Below are 19919 nucleotides of genomic sequence, written 5' to 3' on the forward strand. Positions count from 1 at the left end.
GTCCACATAAGTGATTGACTGATGGCGTGACGTCGGCCCAGCGTAGCCATCTTGAATCGGACCCCTGCTCCCTCCTAAAAACAGTGAGCCCACCAACCTTGCACCCTCCCCCTTTACTGTTTCCATTTTGTTTTTTTTTTTTGTATAAGTTTAGTGCTGGCGTCAAGGGTGGGGAGTGGGGTCGCGAGGGGTCCTGGCTTTTAGTCGGTGCAGGTTTACGAGGTGCAGACGCCGCCGCTCATCTGACAGATTATGATGATTCTTCTTGTTACTTGCATTGAGTTTACGGCCACTTGTGATGCTAATAAAGGACGCCAGCCGGTGAACGCGTGACCACTTGATACAAGACATACTCACGCACACCTGTGGGGACGCTTACGCGACAGCACGGTGTACTAGCGGGGAGCAAGTCCCATATCGCATCCGATGTTCAGGTTTCACGAATCGGATTTTCTGGCCCACATTCCGAAGATCGCTCAAAATGGACTCTCCGCACGTCCATCTCCGTGTTTGGGTTACAACACATTAAACTATTTAATAATGCGCACCGTCTGCCGGAAATTCGTCACGGTACTGTAAATGACCTATTACCCTTTGTACACACAGGTCCGTGTGTATGTAGACGTGCATGGCGTTTTTTGTTTTTTTTAAAGACGCTCTCAACTTAACTTTGTTTAGAGTGCACAAAAACAGTAACAAAGAATGAATAAAATAGAACAGATAGCCTTTATGGTCACATTCCGTTTTGCAGATGCAGCAAAATTGAGGTGATTGAAACAAAAATACAGCCAAGAATTAAATAAGACTAATGACAAGCATATACTTAGGGAAGGGTGGAACTGCCAATGAAGAGCAAATATTTTTGACTAGGAAATACATTTGAGCACATTTGCAAGTACGTTGGAACATACTTGTAGGACAAACAGTGTGTTGACTTGCGCAAGCAAAAGAAGCAATTTATTTTTTTTACGTTTAGCCAACATCATACCGGTATGTTCATAATTTAATTCAATGTTTATTCATAATTTTTATAATTGCCTGCAGTGCATGATTTCTTCTCTGCCTTCTAACATGACACAGGCTATGCACATGTGCAAATCAATCATCAAAATTGAAGAAAAAAAAATTGCATGATGATAGCTGTACCGGCGACCAATCTGTTTATCTATACAATAACGTGACAGCTCTGTTTTTCACCAACATGTGACCTTGGCTTGCAACTAATTCATTGTTTATACACACACGGACTGGCGGACAGGCCATTGTGTATTATCTTGACCTGCACAGACACTTGCTGGCGACCAGTCTCTTGCTCTTCATGTCATTCCGAGGATTACACCACTTGTCTCATTCAAAAGCAGCCGAGATAGACGCCAGCGCTTCTGCGAGCCAAATGACAGGAGCAATCGAGGAAAAACGATTTTAATCGCAACATAAAAAGGTATGTCCAAAGATAACGTGACAAATTACCCACAATTCCTTGCCATCGGCCACTTGTCCCAATGACATGTCGACAGAAGTCCGGGTGCCATGGCAACACTGTCCTCATGCAAAATAATGCTTGTCCGTGATTGGTCATCACTCAAGACGGAAAGTGGACAACATTTAGTCTCGGGGTGGACTCGCTTTCAACGGACAACAGTGTTTAGCATCCTGGCACGGCGAGTAGGCGTCTTTGCAGGGGTCCGATCAGCTAGAGGGAACCTGCTTGTGTATCCAGCGTCGCTTCAGGTTCTCCGCTTTGCTCTTTCGCTCGGGAGCTGAAGGAAGACAACATGTTACAAAAACAAATCCCAAAAGGGTTTTGTTTTCCGTTTTTTTTTTTTTTTGCCTTACCCCAATTGCTCTTGACAAAGCAAAAGGCTGCGCCTTTGGTCCTCGCCGTCTTATTTTGAAGGGACAGCATCTCGTTGGCTGACAAGAAGACAAAGGATAGCATAATTGGATGGTTTTGTTCATGCTACCTTCACTGCTTTTGCAGCGATTCAAAATTGCATGCAACGGCCAATCAAAAAACGGCACTTTGTATCACGAATCATCCATTCCAAAGTTTACCACAAAGTGTAGCCTGCATGGAAAATTGAACTTGGCATCACGCTTACTGGTGGTACGGCAACTTCCCGCGCCATAAAGCCGCGAATGGAGGAAATCCTCGGCCGCCTTCTGCTGAGAAGACGCCAGTGTTGGAGGTTTCACTGTCGTCACTTCGTAGTTCCCCTTCAGCCTGAAAAGAAAACGAAAAATCTCAGTGACAATCAGGTCACTTAATAATTGTAAAGTGGCACTTTTTTTTTCGTACATTCTGGAGTGTTTCAGTTTTTGCTTTGTTTTTTCCTTCTGATCTTCATCCTCATCTTGATGCCTCGTGTCAGCTTCTTGCTGGCTCTGCCTTTTGTTCGAAAGAAGAATAAAATTATCATCTGAATGTCTGAGAAAAGATTATCAAGTGGAGGAAACTTACTGTGACGAGTCGATTTCCTCCAAAAGTTTGGCAGAAATAAGTTTTCTCTTCTGCCATGTGAAAGAAAGATTTATTACTCTAAAGTTAAAATAGTCAACTTATTCGACTTGAAATGAGAGGCACCTTCTGCTCCTGGAACAGTTCCAACCTCTTCTTCCTCTTCTCCTTCAGCAGGTCCTTCTCCCTGGAAGCACACAAAACCTCAAGAAATCTCACTGCGCACTACAAACCTCATAGACCAACCTGGCAATTTGGCCTTCACTTGATCACTTTTTACTCCGAAGACCTTTCACATCTCAACTCAACTCAACTGTATTTATAGAGCACTTTCAAACAGCCATCGCTGCATACAAAGTGCTGTACATGGAGCAAATTAACATATACAACAAACAGAACTTTAGCAGCACCTATTATTATTTCAGATACGTTCTTCACATCGGCAGTGGTGTAGTCAGAAGAAGTTAAAGCGTTATAATCAGAAACCTGTGTCCCTGACAGACTTGTTGTTTGTTGTTCTCCAGACACGGCTTAGCCTGGATGGCTAGCCTGCTAGCAGTTATCCTACCTTCGACCATTTTCCAGGGCCTGTTTGACGCTGCGGAGCGCCTGGGCCTTAGAATCCTCAAAGGTGACCTCATCGGGTGCGTCGTCGTCGCTAGAGCCTAATTCCAATCCCCAACTCTCCATGATCTCTTCACTGTCCGCTTTGGACAAGCTGTCTGTTACACCACGTTTTTTGGGCGCCATATTGGGGCGGTCCCGAACTGGAAAGGCTGTGTGACGTACGTTCTTCGAAAATAACACATTTCCGGTACACCGAAAATGTTTGTTTTTTTGGATAGCCCACACGAAAGTAGAATCTTTTAAGGCGCTACTGGGTTCACAGTTTTATTGTTACCGTTATACAGATCAAAGTTGGCTGTTATTAGAGATGGGTTAAGGAAGTCATTTGAAACTTTTGACGCCTTTGCCATATTGATTTGGATAAAGAGTCAACGCCTTATATAAAATAGACCACACCGGTGACATCTGGTGGTCAGTTGTGTTCATAGCAGCTACAATCCTCAAAGTGATTTTCATTCATCCATCCATTTTCTAATCGTTTATCCACACGAGGGTCGCAGGCGCACTGGAGCCTATCCCAGCTGTCTTCGGGCAGTAGGCGGAGTACTGTACACTCTGAACTGGTTGCCAGCCAATCGCAGGGCACACATATACGAACAACCATTATCACTCACAATCACACCTCAAAGTGATTTCCATCCATCCATTTGAACCTCTTTATCCTCACAAGGGTCGCGGGTCATGTTTTTGGAATACCAATACATTCTGTCTAATGATCATCATGTACATGCGTAATTGTTACATTTTAACACCGTACCAGTAGTATGGTTAAATGTTCGTTAGGCATTTTCTCAACTGCTTATCCTCAAGAGGGTCACGGGCGTGCTGGAGCCTATTTCCAGCTGCTTCGGGCACTAGGCGGGGTAAATGCCGAGCTGGTTGCCAGCCAGTCGCAGAGCACACATAAACAAACAACCATTCATACACACGCTCACACCTAAGGACAATTTAGAGTGATCAATTATCCACCGGTGCATGCTTTTGGAATGTGGGAGGAAACCAGAGTAGCCGTCGGAAACCCACGCCGTCACGGGGAGAATATGCAAACTACTCGCGCGTGCGCACACACACACACAAACTTATGTATATATAAATATATAATTTTATATTTGCTGTTATTATTACATATAGAAGAGATGATTCGCATTCGTTATACAATTAGAAAACTAAGTGGAACATAAATATTTAATTATTAAGAGTAAGAGTCTGTTCAATATTCTGTACGGCACTAGTTACATATGCGGTTGTTAAAGTGCTCAAGAAATGATGTTGAGTTGAGAATGACGAAAAACGGCTCAACTTTCAAAGAATTGGAATCTTCTGTCAAATTTCTTTACGGGGTTAACTCACCAGGAAGTAGTTTTTAAAGCTTTTAAACTGAAACATTAACCGGAAGCCGTGTGGCCCGTATCTTTTTGTGAACGGCACTAGTGTCTTGCAGTTACGGTACAGTACTGTCAACAACGAGAAGGGACGCTACCATGCAGCAGTTGATAACCGTTCCGTTGCTTCTGCTGCTGCTGCAGGGCTCGGTGCAGCTCCGACATTTGGAGGTTGAGGCGTCGAACGATGGACCCTCGCCCTGCCAGGCCCCGCTGCAGTGGGAGGGGAGGTGGGTTGTGTACGACCACGGCACGGGCAGGAACAACCGGGCCGCGGTGTCCTACGACGGACAAAACTACAGACTGCGGGTGCTGCAGCAGCACAAGAAGCACACGCCGTGTCAGAGGTGCAAAGAGCACACACACACCGCATGCACAGTAAAAAAGTTCGAAAGACAACCGAGTCAGCATTTTGATGCTAGTTGTTGCGAAACGCACGTTGTATTTATTCAGCACTTTTCCCAGAAAGGGCTCATGTAACGTGCGTTACACTGTTATAGAATGAAACACATCTCGTTGAATGTAAATCAGTGTAATGTGTTTATTTTAAGATGTTTTGTGTTTTTCTGCAGCAGTTACGTGGCAAGACTCAACTTGCTTGACTTGGTGCCGGTTTGACTTTGAATTGTCGGGGGTGGGGGAGCTTCTCGGGTTTCTTTTATTGCATTTTTCTCCCAAAAATAAGATGACAATGACATTATTCAACAACTTATGTTCTCTGCGTCCCTTTTCTTGGATTTGCTCTATCCCCCCCCCCCCAAGCTAGGAAACTTTTTTTTTTCCTTTGGATGTTTGTCCCCTGCATTGGTCCTCATTCACAAACTGCTTATGCTAAAAATGCCACGTACAAAATTTGCTTCACAAATCTGTGATTCATACTTGAATTCGTTTTGAGGTTGTGCTGCATGTGGGCAAGCAGCAGTGTGGCAGAGAATGAACAATTTTTTGAAAAAGAGGCTTCAAACTGTTTGTCACCAAACCCAGTTGAAGTTTAACCCTTTCATGCACCCTGTAACCTGATAACATGATAAGCTGTCCACTGGAGTAACCGCTGTTCCTGAAAGGGTTAATGTCAAACCAAACATAAGACAAAGACAATTATGTAGTTTTGCCAAGGAGAAAGTCTGTTTAGCTTTAACGCTAACAAATAATACATAACTGTCACAATGGATATTTAAAAAAATATTTAAAAAAACAAACTGGAGCAACACATGGAAACAGACAAGATAAAAATACTCACAGACCAGGGCCGGCGTGCGGATAGCGGAAATCCACGTATCATTGACACCAATTGAAAAGCCATGTTTAAAAAAGAAAATATTAATGAACACTTCATATACATTTTCCACGAAGAACAGGGGGAAAACAGGAATACCTATTTAAAAATATTGGGTGGAAAATAGTATGCAGAGGTCAACTCTATTCTCTGCCAAAATTCACTAATTTTCGTGCAGCAAACTGAGCTTAGTATCTGTATACAGTGGACCCCCATTGTTTTAGGTATATCGGGACCAAGCCCAAAATAGACACTCATTATAATTATCATGATTTTTTTGCTTCAATTTTTTTATGGAAAAAACAAGTGAGGGATTGTATTAAAAAAAAAAGGTCTGCAAAAACCAACCAACAACGTCTTTATTCTTGTCCTCATTGGATGCACAGGTACTTTGAGTTCATCTACTTGTACGCGAGCAAGCTAATGTTCCAGATCGACCAGAAGACGGGCGAATGCGCCAAGATTGAGCTGCCCGAGGCCTGGGACCCCTTTGACATTCCCGACAACTCCACCTTTGAGGACCAGTACATCATCGGCGGCCCCGGCGACAACGTGGAGGTGCAGGAGTGGTCCGACAGGAAGCCTGCACGCAAACGTGAGATCACACTTAAATGTTATCACACATTTTCAATTATATTTAAAAAAAAAAAAAAAACTGTCCAGGGTCTTTTTTAAAGCCACACACATTCTAAGTCACAGATGCTACAGTGAAGAGCATGAGGTTATGCGACCCCATGTTGATAAAAAAAAAAAAAATAACTGCACTGTATTTCATAAGCGCTCAACCACATTCCACTGTATGAAAAACACGTACAGTATCTCAAATGCCAAAGTTGTCCAAGCAGTGGCTTATATGTGAAAGTTGTATATTTGTACGTCTGTGTGTCAGATGAGACGTGGGTGGGCGTGTACACCCTGCGGGACTGCTACCCGGTTCAGGAGACATACATCAAGAACAGCAGCGTCACCACGTCCACGCGCTTCTTCAACCTGCAGCTGGGCATCAGCGACCCAAATGTCTTCACACCACCACCCAGCTGCCAGGCGGCCCGACCACACGCCATGGCCACTTCGCACTGCTGAGTTGCTCGGGTTCCGCTCGGGGCGCATCCGGGGTTGGACATCCCGAGGCAAGATATGGGATTTTTATTGCTTTTCATTTCATAATCAAACCAACAAGAGCGGAGCATGAGTCTTAAAAACGACACATTAAAAAATAGATTGTGAATGATTTATGTCTTCTACTTTGCCGAATAAATCATCCATGTAAACAAGCATTAAACAACCCCGTTCAATAATAAAGCAGTCTGTTTGTCTATATGTGCCCAGACAATGATTGTAGGGTCAAACAATTTGTTGTCTACTCTGGGAAAAAAAGAAAAAAGTTGGGTGGATTCAAAATTTCAAGGCAACAAACTCAGCCGAAATTTTAAGTTTGCCAATTCAACAAAATATATTAAGTTTTAATCACGTGAAACTTGGCTTTCCCGCAAGAAATGAGAATTTACAAAAGTAATTGTCCGTTGTATTGTCATCCAACTAAAACATAACAGCAAATCAGCAAATTATTTTGGAGAAAACAACATGCTAACTTTATTGTGCTAATTAACATTGTTGCCATAAAACTTGTTGCAACTGAAATGATTGTTTTAGCCTGCCCCAAAAAAACACAAGTTATGTTTTTTAAAGTGTGTGCGTCCCTAAAATGATCTATTACTAATATTTATTTGATTTTGGAAAATAATCCATAAATTCTTAATTTTATTTTACTTTATTTGTACTTTTATTTTTTAGATTTACAGTTGTCTACGTATATTTGTTGCTGACATGACGTTGCAATACCCGGTTTATCCACCGAGCGATTAAGAGGCACCATAACCACAAGCAACCAACGAAGAAGAAGCGGTTCAAAGGTTACCTGTAAGCGTCACTCGCGACGCAGTTCGAGAACACGTTTAAGACTTCATCTCAAACATATTCGCACTGTATCTCTATTCTGCCCGTGAAGGAAGTAAGTATGAACAACCCGAACATGTTTTAGTGTGACCATCAAATGGGTCAAATAATCGCCCGTTAATGTTTCTATATATTTTCAATTTCTTGACATTCAATTTGGACACGCAAGCTAGCCTAAGCTAACAGTCGAGCTAAACAGGATTGCATGCTTTTAAATAGCAACAAAAGAACGAGAGGGGGAAAAACTCATTAACGATGGAACCACTCCTGATGAAAACAATTTTTGTAGACAGCTGACATTTTATTTATCAACACATCATTTGCCGAACCATTTCCAATTATACACATTGACGTAGGTGTGTGTAAAATTTCAAATACTGACAGATGAACTTGAGACCAGCATTATCACACAAATATTTTGAAGACAGAGACAGTGTAATTATGAAAAGTTGTGTTCGAGGTGTTAATTTGTAGAACTGAAAGGAAAAGGTGTGAATCACTTTCTGTGTTAAAAAGAATTTAGAAGCAAAGTACCCCAAAATCGTATAAATCGGTGAAACTGCAGAAAAGTCTGACCTTTCGGGTCATATTTCTTGAGTGCAACGTAAAATATATGTGTGAGTAATCATTTGAAAATGTGTTAAGGTGTGTGCAAATGTACATTTCGCCACAAATGTACCATACCAAGTTTCTCAATAAAATCAGTTCTCGTCTTTATGATAAACTTCCCATTCATTTCTATCATTTGTTTTTATTTCTTAACCCTTCAAATTACATTTTGTGCAATCAAAAGTTTACGGAAAGTCAAATTAAGTCCAACCCAAAAGTTTAAGGTGCATTTTCAGTTCATCCTGAAATTTCACCCTACAGCCTGATGTTGTTACGGATCATATAAAGGGAGGGAAACTGTTATCCTGTCTGATTAAGTAAAAAAAAAAAAAACAAAAAAAAAAACAAAGGAAGAATCAATTGTCAAAGTAATCTTGAGTTGCAGCCCTATCACATATGTTGTGAGAGTAATGTGTTGCACTAATACTGTGTTCAGGCCGCTATGTCGTCCTACACGTGCATCAGCTGCCGCGTGGCCTTCTCCGACGGCGAGGTGCAGCGCGCCCACTACAAGAGCGACTGGCACCGCTACAACCTGAAGCGCAAGGTTGCCGACATGCCCCCTGTCAGCGCTGACAACTTCCAGGAGCGCGTCCTGTCGCAGCGCGCCGCCGCCGAGCGCCAGCTGAGTGACACCGTCGAGGCCTGCTCCATCTGCAACAAAAAGTTCTCCAGCAACAACGCCTTCCAGAACCACCTGCGGTCGCAGCGCCACCAGCAGGCCGAGCGTCGCGCCCAGGAGGCCGCCCGCCAGAAGGTGGACAAACTTAACCAGAAGAACCTGGAGAAAGGGCTCGCGGGCGAAGACAAGGCGGACCGAGACGCCAGGAACGAGGCTCTGCAGCAGGCCCTCAAGGAGGAGCGGAGTGCCCGGCGGCCCGGTACGGGTGGGGAAGAGGCGCCAGCTCGCAGCAAGCCGGAAAAACCTCCGCGACTCATGTGGCTGGAGGAGCAGGCCAAGCGGAGAGAGAAGGAGGAAGGGCCTGCCATCGAGGAAGGTCAGCGCTTTCAAGTTTTTAAACAATACAGCATCGCTAGCATTTGCGATATCGTGAATTTGCGTTGAACAAAACTTGTGTGTTGTGTTGTCATGGCATCAGAGGAGCAAGGTTATTGTAGTTAATGAACACTCAGGGCTACCTAAAATTGAAATGACATTTTTGTTCACAAAATAAAATCAAAAGATTGCTCAAAAAAAAGAACTTAAATTGTATTTATAATCGTAGTTTCAGTTTACATTCTTACACAGTACTTACTGTTACACTTTTTTTCAGATTGCAATTGACACATACTCCATATATTAAATAACTAAAACGAATGGAAACTAAATTAAAATGAAACATTTTCGAAAATGATAAAAATGAAGCAACAGACTCGAAAAACATGTTGAAACGAACTGATTTATGAAAATAAAAAAACAAATGTCAAAATGAAGTAAAAAAAATCTATCATGGAAAAATCCCAAGCTTTTGTAAACCTGCAGAGGAGTGGGAGGACATGGATGAAGATGGGGATGATGAGGAAGACCTGGAGGACATGGAGGAAGAGGATGAAGATGAGACCATCGAGGATAAGGAAGAAGATTCAACCACTTCGTCCAACCCGCAGCGGCTAGCTGCCCCCGCCCTCCCCGGTTCCATCCCCATCACCGACTGCCTGTTCTGCTCGCATCATTCCAAGTCACTGATGCGCAATGTCGCCCACATGACGCACGTTCACAGCTTCTTCATCCCGGACCTTCAGTACCTGGTGGACCTCAGGGGTCTGGTCCGCTACCTCGGTAAGTCTCAGTTCTGCTCACCGGTAGACATTGATGTGTTACGTACAGATGAGTGGTTTGTAAGGCCACCAACATCAGTTTCCCCAGTCAACAAAAAAATTGGTGGGTCAGGTCTATCGGAACAGGCTGCACCAAAAAGTCTTGAAGACCTATGCACAAATTGGAAAAGGATATCGTCCATTTTAGTTCAAATCAACAGTTTAGGGCGAATTCCGGGCTTTGTAATTTGACAAAATCCAATGATGACATTTTCTTTGATTTTGTGTTGCACGGCTGTGCTCTGTTGTTTTTGTTGTTTAGGCGAGAAGGTGGGCGCGGGCAACGTGTGCCTGTGGTGCAACGAGAAGGGACGCTCCTTTTACTCCACAGAAGCCGTGCAGAAACACATGACAGACAAAAGCCACTGCAAGCTCTTCACGGACGGGGACGCCGCGCTGGAGTTCGCCGACTTTTACGACTTCAGGTAACCACGGAGGTGAAGTTACTCATGACCCAAATCGGGTCTCACCAACGCAACCAACCTCTGCCCCATTACATAGTGGACATTGATAGGGATATTTACACAATAGATGATATAGTTCATTATGAAGTACACTAAAAATCCCTATCAAGTGAAAGAAGCGTAGTTGACTAAAAAGTCCTGTAAAAATCTCATTGTAGTGATTGGAGAGCTGGGAATGAGTGAATGATTCCCAAGGCAGTCACTGTGTCTGAAATCGTTCACTCACTTGCAATTATCACTAATAAAAAATCCCCGCTCCGAGGAAGCTACTCTCACTTTAATTGGGCAAGAGGAGATGAGGGAATGATTTTGAATGAGTGAACAATTCCAATGTTGTTGTTGTTTGGGTAATAGGAGCAGCTACCCAGACAGAGGGGAGGGGCGTGACGATGACATGGACGACGAGCTTTCCGACGACAAGAACATCCATTACGACGACGAGACAATGGAGCTCACACTTCCATCAGGTGAGTGTCACGGAGGACCTGAGGATATAAGGTCTCATCTTTTCTTTAAAAAAGTGCCTTGAGCTGCATATCTGATAACTCTCTTTCCAATTTTTATTTTATTTTTTTGGTTTTTGTTCAGGCGCCAGGATCGGCCATCGTTCCCTCATGCGCTACTACAAGCAACGCTTTGGAACCGAGAGGACCCTGGCCCTGAGTCACAACAGGAACGCAGTGGGACGGGTGTTGCGCCAATACAAAGCGCTTGGATGGGGCGGCGATTCAGGTATGTCACAAATGCATAAAATCTGCTGTCTCAAGAAACTATATCGTTCCCTTTCATGAGCAAATGCAGTCAGTTTTCACAGGTTTTGAGTTATCCAAGCACTAATGAGGAGTATTGGATCTTTCTGTGCCTTAAAGGCATGAAAGTCATTAAAAAACTAAATGTTGAGTCACTGTACCAAATTACAGTTAAAAAATACAGTGTTGCAAATACAAAGATTTGTGTTTAAAAAAAAAAAACAAAAAAAAAAACAGTAGGGGGCTGAGGGTAGAGCCTTGTGGAACACCCACATTCACAATTATGTGGCATTACATGGGAAATGATTCTGAATGATTTTCTGTTTTTATAGACAATCAAGAGACATTGAGAGACGCCTAAAATTATTAAGACATATATTCTTTAGCACCTGTTCTCACTCTCATACTGTCAACAAAATGTAAGACTGTAGAAATTACTCTTACTCGCAGTTTGGAGGTCTTAATTGGTCACTCCTAACTGAGATTTATTATTGAAATAAAAACAAACATTGCATATTTAAACACCCAACATGATCGAACAAATCATTTGATTTCATCTAATGAAATTCTAATCGCTTACTGCTAACATAATGCAAAATGCTATCGATGGTTTAGCGGGAATTAGCATCAGTGTTACCGTGATTCTAAAACTTCAAACAACTGTTGCGAGAACACACACAGAGCAGCAGCACATACAATTCAGATCTTACAACAATACTCAGCAAAATTTTCTCGCTGTGGTCTGGGAACAGTGACTCTCTCTTTCTTAATTATGTTTCATCCCTCGACCTTGATAACATGTCCAATCTCCACTATGTTGTCCATTAGGCCTGAGTGGCATGCGTCCCGCTCCTCGTGACATGCAGTACGTGCAGATGATGAAGTCCAAGTGGATGCTGAAGATGGGCATGAGTCACAACGCCACCAAGCAGAAACATTTCCGCCCGCAAGTCATCTTCTGAGACCTCAGCATGGAACTCTGTGTTTTCGAAACGCGACAGCTTTCGTGTAAATCTGTGACCTGAAAATTACCACAGCGTTACCTTGGGATACGCGCAACGAGATATGGGTCCCCATTTGGGTGATTATTTTTTGGACTCCCGAGTGAAAATTTGAGATGGGTTCGCTGTATGGTGGCAAAGAAAGCTGTTAATTGCCGCCCCCAGTATAAGTTTGCTGTCAGAAAAAAAAGCTAACAAAGCGAAAACAACCACATAGATTTGTTGCTAGCTTAATGCTAATATATCATGGGAAACACCATCGACTCTCTAACCAATAGGATCTACGTGGTGGTGTTTTAACAGTGTAAACATATTTTTAAAATTCATTTTGAACTTGAATAAAATGCTTAAAAAAAACTATAATGCACTAACTTGTGAAAAAAATATAAGCAAATCAAAAAATAGATAAAAACCCCTTAAAGATTAGAAATGGTTAACATAAACTTTATATTGCCCCCAGGTGGCCAAGGCGCACACACCAGAAAAAACAGCACAATGCACATCGAGCTGAAGCAAAAAGTGTGACAAAAACAGTTTAATTCCTTAGTCTATTTACAGATGTCATTGTTGTACAGTATGTTACAAGAAAATATAATACAGCACCGTGATATTTTTCTTTAGTAAAATACACATCGCAATTATTTTGTGGGTGGGAATTTGAACGGATTAATGGTCTTTCCATTAATTTCAAGAGGGAAAGATGGTTTGAGGTACAAGTGTTTTGAGTAACAAGCACAGCCACAGAATAAATTCAAATCGTACCTCAAGGTGCCCTGATAATCCCTGCCGCCCCCCCCCCCTTCACTTTTTTCTGCATCAAGCTGGACAGCAAAATTTGCAACATCTGAACACTTTTGCAACCTTGTGGACAAGACATACAAATGGAGATGATGTCAAACGAATATTGAGAATGCAGTTAAATGTCAACAGATGACTGTTCTAATAAACCATTTGAACGCAACAAAAATATTTTCCTGTTCATTTTTTTGATCACATTTGAACACGTTGGGGTAACTGAAATTGGCCAAGAGCGGCAGGCTGCACTCTGGACTGATTGCTGGGCAGTCAGTCTGTTTAGAGTCGCGAAACAATGGATGAAAGCTTGCCAGTAAACAAATGACTGGTCGCGAAGCATTCCCACTTGCATTCACGCTGTTGACAATTCCTTAAATTTTCAATGACGTTTTTGGAATCTGAGATGGAAAAACACGTGGGGACCTCAGCCCAGGTTTGAACCCAGAACCTCTTGACTGAAGCAAATATGGTGACCACTTGGTCTGTTGCCGAATAATTATATACAGTATAACGATGTAATTTTTAAAAATAGATTGTTTTAATTTGAAAGTGCAGAATGGATATACTCTAACTTTGAAAGTAATCTTCCGGTGTGTCTCGATTAAGGCAGGAGGTCGACCGGACGCATTCTTGTTTTCTTTGAAAATTCCCAAAGATTTCACGGTCAAAACGCCAAGGGGAAAATTTTTATTTGCAACCGGAATCTGGAGAAAGACGGACGATTGTCTACACGTAAGTTTGATTTTTGTCTTTTCGTTGATTAAAGTCACTTTGTGGGCACTGAACAACACGGAATGTGAACAACGATGTAATCGCGTTGCTGCACAACTTTGCCAAACAACTCATTCGACAACACGGTGAAAGTGGCGTTTGTTGAATTATATCGTCATCAAGTGAAAGGTTCCAATTAATGCATGTATTTAATTACTTTTATTAAATCGAAGTACAAGAACGTGACTAAATAGGACAAATATGTGAGGCACGCAGCTAAAAATAATCTCCGCGTCATCTAAATATTTATTGCCTAGAGACAATTTACTTTAAGATGTAAAGTTTAATCTTTTTCTTTAATAAAACGTTTGATGTATTTTTAAAAAAAACGCAAAATGTTATCTTTCTGTTGTGGCTTTATGTCCACTTCCGGTGACGCGTTTGGCTCCAGCATCAGCACCTCGACGCAAAGCATGCTGGGCAACTCATGATCAGATGCACGGAGGAAAAAAAAAAAAACAGGAAGTGACATGAAAATAAAGTCAAACTGTGTGGTGTTGAGGACATGAAGAGATAATTTTTCGTTAAGTGAGTAATGTGGACGACATGACGAAATAGCACAAACACACTTGCGTGTGAAATAGCACACACACACACACACACACACACACACACACACACACACACACACACACACACACACACACTGGCCCAGAGTACAGCGTGTCCCTTGCTTGAGTTTTTGTACATGACCATGAGCTCACCCAAAAAGAGAGGGCGTGGATCCCCCCCGCTCCCTCAAGAGCTTTCAACATGACCAATAAGTGGACATTTGTTGAGCTGAAACCGGAGCGGTCGCCCATTTCCTGCCTACAAACGCCCTCTTGTTCATCTCTGCTCTGTGACAACTTTGACGTTCGATATGAAGTCACCCACATTCAGGACATGACTTCAGTTCCTGTTTCCCTGATTTTGTTGATCACACCACTCACGGGAAGTTTACGCTTGTTTTTCATTTTGGGTACTGTGACTGGTCGCTCATCCGGCAGATGGATGGCAGCAGTAACTGAAGACATCCCGATAAGACGCTCCCATCCTTCTTTGGTCTCTTCACCTTGTTGAAGAAACGAGATGTCGTTCTTCTCTGGAGCACTGACCAGTACGTCAACCTTTTCGGCTCTTCCTCATCGTCATCATCATCTTCATCATCACTCACTCGATGCTCATATGAGCTAATGCTGATTTCCTCTTCAGGTTCGCCAATAAAACGACACCTGAGGTCTAGCTCCGCCCACCAGAGGTAACAGCGCCAGCTTGACTTGTTGCATGCGCTTTTGTCTCCGCCCTGTTGGGCCACAGTGGAATTGATTCATATTGATTCAAGATCATGTGACTTATGGCTACTTCCTGTTTCACAATCAACTCATGTCCACCTTCTGTTTAGCTGTCATGACTTATGTCCTCTTCCGGTTTTGCTATTACCTGATTTATGTCCACTTCCTGTTTCAGAATCATCTGACTTCTGTCCATTTTGCTTCCACATGATCATGAACAATGTGCCTGCGTCCGTTTCAGCCTGGACGTGTCCCTGCTGTCTCCCGACTCGTCGTACTTGTGCTACTCTTCGTCGACGTCGGCGGGGTCCCCGTCGGACGGCTACGTTCATTCCCGCTGCTGCCGCCGTTCGCCCCGCCTCCTCACCAACGGCTACTATGCCGTGACCGACGACAGCTTCCTGTGGGACGAGGACGGCAACGTGTCGCTGACGCCCTGCGCCGCCAGCGTGTCTTACAAGGAGAATGTTTTCAGGTGGGAATGGGCTGACTGGTCGTTTGCTGAGCTGACTCGGTCGATGGTTGGGTTGATTGTTCGGACTGTGGTTTTGTCATCGAAGCGTACCCTATTGTTGCCTTTGCTTTTGTCAGGGTATTCCGGAGGCGGCGACGTAAAATGGGCAGTTCCCTGGCTCGCCTGCTGAGCGATGTCAGCGAGAGCTGCCAGACTTGGCTGGACAACAGGGTCTTTGGGGGTGTCTTTCGGAGGGGCCAGGATCAGGCCCTGGACTTGGATCCAAAGAGAGACCACCAGAAACAGGATGTGATCCAGAACCAGGACCAAGACTGGGCCCAGGAGGAAGGAATCACTTCCCTGGAAGAGCCGAGTTGGTGCAATCTCAGCCGCTCCCAAGCTGACAACAGCTGCAGCTTCTTCACTTACGGTGAGATTCTAACCCAGATGCTCCAAACAGCGAGGCAGACGTGCTCTCCACCGTTGTACCATTTTATATATTTTGTATTGAATATTCAGTAGCTACAGTCTTTTGATTTGGCATTTTTCTGGCGTCAGATCCGAGTGAAGTGGCGCCCCCTCCTGACAAAGAGGCCCCACCCACTAAGCAGATGATCCAGGAGGAGATTTGCTCGGAAATCTGTCAATCAACCGAGCGCTGTGCCCAGTCACTCAGCGGGCTCTCTGAGGTCCCGCCTCCTTCCACCTTTTACAACAACGCCTGCCGGCAGCCTGACGTGCCTCAACGCACAGGTAGTTTCTTTATTCACTATTATTATTATTCTTATACTGATTTGGTTCTCAAAGGTTTTCCTTTTATTCCATATAAAACATGAAGATTTTACAATTTTTATTTCCTGTTATTAGATTTCTTTTTCTTTTAATTGTATTACTTTTAACCCTTTCAGGGACAGCTTACTTAGGTTACTACAGTGGACTGCTTATCATGTTACCAGGTTATGAAAGGGTTAATGTCGTTTTTTAGATTGATTCGAACTTCTTTGTATTTTTATGACAAAATATATTTTTTAAACTTTTTTGTTTTTATTTCAAAATCACTTTGTTTTTTTAAATTACTTTTACCTTTATTTTATTCATACTTTTATTATTTTTATTCTGTTACTGTTCTTACAGATTTTTAATCATTATTAACCTTTGTTTCGAATCATGTGTTAATTTATCACTTACACACGAGATTTTATATTCTTTGCCCGTCTTGTGCGTTTCAGGTGTAACACCGATGACTCTTTTCGCTTTGGTCTTCGTCGTCTCCGTTTTCATGATGCTCAGCTCGGGGTAAACTTTTGATGTTTTCATTTTGAACTTATGACTGGTGAATACGTTTTTTTTTTTTTTTTCTCCAAATGACGGCTACACAGCTTGCGTCATGTTGTGAACGCATCATTTCCTTTCTCAGGTGTTTCGTGCGCAGTGCGGGGGCATGTGTTGCAGCGGCGGCGTGCGCAATAACGGCCACGTGGCTGTGTGAGTGTTACACGATCAATTGGAACGAACGCTTGATGTTTGCTGTGTTCTTTTGATGCAACGCAACAACATTATCGACGCATTTCAGGTGCGAGCAGGTCGACTCGGCTGGGAGGAGGCTGGAGGTGTGCCAAAACCGAGGTGAGTCAGTTGCACGCCCACAAAGTCCATTCTGAGATTTGGTTCCAAAAACTGAAGGAATTTTTTTCCCCCCCAAAAGTACACCGTAAATCCAACTTGAGATAATAAATACAACCTAACTGATGACTGCAGGAAGCAATCGTTTTATTTTTTTTTAAGCTTCATATAAAAGGACCGAAGTAAATAAAGTAATAACGACCACAATATTCATGAATGTATTTAAAAAAAATGGAAAAATCCCTCAAAATTTGAAACCTATTTTTATTTTTTTTTTCTCCAACTTTCAGGACATCACTTCACGCAATGAGTGACCTGCGAGATCCTCCCGCCCCTTACACACACACACACACACACACGCATTTTTTTTTTTGTGATCACAGCTCAATGACGAGTGTCCCAACAAAACCACTCTGACATTTAATTAAGAGAAATAAAAAAATTATTGCGTGCCAAATAAACAAAAGACAATCCGGAGGAAACATTTGTGTTCCTTCCATCTATTGTGCCCTTAGTTGCCATGGCAACCAATGATGCGATTGTCATCACCATGGTGACCAAACTTGTCCTTGATGATAAGAGTTTGTGAAAACTTGCACACAGAATGTGACATCCTTGTCATGACATTTACCTCTCCACGCTCACCTAAAAAAAATATCAAAAGGAAAAAAAAACCTCACACACACAAAAGCAGTGTGAGAGAGGTGTTTTTGTTTTAATGAGGTTTTTAACTAAGGCTTTGTTTTTTTAATCTGTCATGTTTTGGGTTTGTTTGTGCGTGTGTTTATTGTTGAGTGTCAGAGGTTTTCTGGTTTGAGTTTTTTGTCATGGGTGAGAGGTTTTTTTTGTTTGTTTTTTGTCACACAAGAAATAGATTTTTCAAGCACTAACTGAACTTGGGGACATCTCTCTTAGACATTGGTAATGTCTTGCTCAATTAAGGGCTCGTTTGCATATTTGATTGTATTGAGGAAAAAGGGCCAAATGTGGTGTTTTTATTGACTGAAATATTTTTAGGTCCTCATTGGGTCACCAAATGCATCGGCATTATCTTGTTACAGTACTTGCTATTCAGGATGCATTTATGAATAATTATTTATGTATTTATGCTAGCCATTCAAATTATAATATTCACTATGTCACATGTAACCAACATGACACGTGTTTATTTTGCACTTAACATTATGGTTGATTTCATACTTAGACGCACATTAAAAGTTGTTGAAAGACTCAGACTGTCGTTGTCTTTTTATGGTGCCCCACCACTGACTAGCAACTCATCCATTGTTTGTCTTTATATGAATTTGTACGGTCATGAAAAATAATGGAAATTACATGGGTGATATTTAGGATTAGGCATGTTTAAAAATTGCCTTCGGCAATGCTAAACTATGAGTGGCCAAGTCGTTAGCGTATTCCACATGTGTGAATGGCAAGAAAACGGCCAAGAACAAGAATGCCTGGATGGCGTGATGCACGCAAAGGTGGAGAATTACAACAAGAGGAATGGGAAACATTTTACAGGCGCAACCCCACCCCCACCCCAAAAAAAGCTGCGTCCCTCCCCAATGTTCTGTATTCATAGCACACGCTTTGACATTGACAAAAACGGCAATTCAGGAAGATTGGGGAGAGAAGGGAGGAAGGTAAGACGTCATTTCACTTTGCCATGCATTGCCTTGGATCCAAACGTCAATGCCCCTCAACATGGCTGCCACGCTTTTGAAATCCTTTTACAGGTGCACCCCCACCCAAAAAAAAACCTGCGTCCCTCCCCAATGTTCTGTATTCATAGCACACGCTTTGACATTGACAAAAACGGAAATTCATGAATATTGGGGAGAGAAAAGAGGAAGGTTAGACGTCATTTCACTTTGCCATGCATTGCCTTTGATCCAAACGTCACTGCCCCTCAACATGGCTGCCACGCTTTTGAAATCCTAATTTGAACCCTAAACCTAGTTTAAAACCTTATTTTGCATCCTTAAGACTAATTTAAACCCTTCTTTGAAACCCTAACGCCAATTTGGGACCCTGGCAATTGTCTCAAGCTTAATTTGAAACCCTCACGCTAATTTAAAACTCTACTTTACAACCCTAATGCTCGTTTAAAGCTCAGAGACCAAAGATTTAAATTTTTCTTGAGACCTCTAGAACCCCTTTACAATGCATAACTGTCATTTCAAAACGATTAGATCGTTGGTAGACAGCAGTTAAAATCACTAAATACAATTCAAAATGTCTGCCATTTGAATCTTGGGTCCTCTCGTCTTCGGGTATTTCCGGCGGTGTGACGTCACACAAGTTAAACTATTTAGTGGCTACTGTTTGTGGAGGCTCTCAGTCGTACAGGAAAGTTCCATCGTAGAAAGGGTTCTGTCAGTCAAAAAACAAAAAAAAAAACAAAAAAAAACAAAAAACGAAAAAGGACGTTTCGCTTCTCTCACAGAAGCTTCGTCAGCGGTAGACAACCCTGAAGTCTCCGTGAAGACTCCGGGAAGTTGCTCTGCGCTAAAAGGCTGAGCGTGGCCTGTTTGAGGACTGGGTGGGGATGGTTAGTCACGCCCCTATGGTGAAGAGGCCCATTGGTTTCTAAACTCCCTATCATTGGGTCTTGATTAGGCCTATTGTTTGGGCTAAGGCTGAATAGCTACTTTCAGTT

General features: G+C 42.6%; 4 protein-coding genes across 6 annotated transcripts; 3 read left to right on the forward strand and 1 right to left on the reverse strand.

Annotated features, from left to right (window-relative positions):
- Window positions 1-707: 707 nt before the first annotated feature.
- Window positions 708-3239, reverse strand: nol7 (nucleolar protein 7). 2 transcript variants are annotated; one of them, XM_019875130.1, is made up of 7 exons: window positions 3027-3238; window positions 2585-2645; window positions 2462-2511; window positions 2300-2389; window positions 2103-2224; window positions 1837-1914; window positions 708-1760 (listed from the first exon to the last, which is right to left on the reverse strand). In XM_019875130.1, the coding sequence occupies exons 1-7, from the start codon at window positions 3206-3208 to the stop codon at window positions 1690-1692; spliced, it is 654 nt and encodes a 217-aa protein (XP_019730689.1). In that variant the 5' UTR covers window positions 3209-3238; the 3' UTR covers window positions 708-1689. The 2 variants fall into 2 exon arrangements, with proteins under 2 accessions (XP_019730689.1, XP_019730690.1); XM_019875131.1 differs by lacking the exons at window positions 708-1760; window positions 1837-1914 and adding an exon at window positions 1941-1980 and having other exon boundaries at window positions 2039-2224; window positions 3027-3239.
- Window positions 3240-4480: 1241 nt separating this feature from the next.
- On the forward strand, window positions 4481-7063 carry epdr1 (ependymin related 1). The gene is made up of 3 exons (XM_019875077.1): window positions 4481-4814; window positions 6130-6338; window positions 6633-7063. The coding sequence occupies exons 1-3, from the start codon at window positions 4567-4569 to the stop codon at window positions 6824-6826; spliced, it is 651 nt and encodes a 216-aa protein (XP_019730636.1). The 5' UTR covers window positions 4481-4566; the 3' UTR covers window positions 6827-7063.
- Window positions 7064-7514: 451 nt separating this feature from the next.
- znf622 (zinc finger protein 622) lies at window positions 7515-13307 on the forward strand. Of its 2 annotated transcripts, none has more exons than XM_019875075.1 (7): window positions 7515-7754; window positions 8745-9306; window positions 9792-10088; window positions 10389-10551; window positions 10945-11057; window positions 11179-11322; window positions 12168-12301. In XM_019875075.1, exons 2-7 carry the CDS (start codon window positions 8751-8753, stop codon window positions 12299-12301), a joined length of 1407 nt encoding a protein of 468 aa, XP_019730634.1. In that variant the 5' UTR covers window positions 7515-7754; window positions 8745-8750. The 2 variants fall into 2 exon arrangements, with proteins under 2 accessions (XP_019730634.1, XP_019730633.1); XM_019875074.1 differs by having other exon boundaries at window positions 7516-7754; window positions 8745-9307; window positions 9784-10088; window positions 12168-13307.
- A 402-nt stretch (window positions 13308-13709) lies between these two features.
- On the forward strand, window positions 13710-18490 carry tmem71 (transmembrane protein 71). The gene is made up of 10 exons (XM_019875076.1): window positions 13710-13867; window positions 14896-15005; window positions 15101-15146; window positions 15422-15655; window positions 15772-16064; window positions 16193-16387; window positions 16864-16930; window positions 17052-17119; window positions 17208-17260; window positions 17548-18490. Exons 2-10 carry the CDS (start codon window positions 14978-14980, stop codon window positions 17569-17571), a joined length of 1008 nt encoding a protein of 335 aa, XP_019730635.1. The 5' UTR covers window positions 13710-13867; window positions 14896-14977; the 3' UTR covers window positions 17572-18490.
- The last annotated feature ends 1429 nt before the right edge of the window (window positions 18491-19919 follow it).

Source organism: Hippocampus comes, unplaced genomic scaffold, assembly GCF_001891065.2.
Source record: "Hippocampus comes isolate QL1 unplaced genomic scaffold, H_comes_QL1_v1.1 scaffold20, whole genome shotgun sequence".
Taxonomy (NCBI): Eukaryota; Metazoa; Chordata; class Actinopteri; order Syngnathiformes; family Syngnathidae; genus Hippocampus; species Hippocampus comes.

What these genes read in the sequence shown, in the direction of transcription:
- znf622 (XM_019875074.1), top strand. Translation starts at nt 8,751, where the DNA reads ATGTCGTCCTACACGTGCATCAGCTGCCGCGTGGCCTTCTCCGACGGC. An exon ending in GGGCCTGCCATCGAGGAAGG is followed by an intron (nt 9,308 to 9,783) that starts TCAGCGCTTTCA and finishes AAGCTTTTGTAA; the next exon opens with ACCTGCAGAGGAGTGGGAGG. An exon ending in GCCGACTTTTACGACTTCAG is followed by an intron (nt 10,552 to 10,944) that starts GTAACCACGGAG and finishes TTTGGGTAATAG; the next exon opens with GAGCAGCTACCCAGACAGAG.
- epdr1 (XM_019875077.1), top strand. Translation starts at nt 4,567, where the DNA reads ATGCAGCAGTTGATAACCGTTCCGTTGCTTCTGCTGCTGCTGCAGGGC. An exon ending in AAGCACACGCCGTGTCAGAG is followed by an intron (nt 4,815 to 6,129) that starts GTGCAAAGAGCA and finishes TTGGATGCACAG; the next exon opens with GTACTTTGAGTTCATCTACT. An exon ending in CAGGAAGCCTGCACGCAAAC is followed by an intron (nt 6,339 to 6,632) that starts GTGAGATCACAC and finishes TCTGTGTGTCAG; the next exon opens with ATGAGACGTGGGTGGGCGTG.
- nol7 (XM_019875130.1), bottom strand. Translation starts at nt 3,208, where the DNA reads ATGGCGCCCAAAAAACGTGGTGTAACAGACAGCTTGTCCAAAGCGGAC. An exon ending in AAACTGAAACACTCCAGAAT is followed by an intron (nt 2,225 to 2,299) that starts GTACGAAAAAAA and finishes TTTTCTTTTCAG; the next exon opens with GCTGAAGGGGAACTACGAAG. An exon ending in CTTTGTCAAGAGCAATTGGG is followed by an intron (nt 1,761 to 1,836) that starts GTAAGGCAAAAA and finishes GTCTTCCTTCAG; the next exon opens with CTCCCGAGCGAAAGAGCAAA.
- tmem71 (XM_019875076.1), top strand. Translation starts at nt 14,978, where the DNA reads ATGTCGTTCTTCTCTGGAGCACTGACCA. An exon ending in CTTCTCTGGAGCACTGACCA is followed by an intron (nt 15,006 to 15,100) that starts GTACGTCAACCT and finishes TTTCCTCTTCAG; the next exon opens with GTTCGCCAATAAAACGACAC. An exon ending in GGAGGTGTGCCAAAACCGAG is followed by an intron (nt 17,261 to 17,547) that starts GTGAGTCAGTTG and finishes TCCAACTTTCAG; the next exon opens with GACATCACTTCACGCAATGA.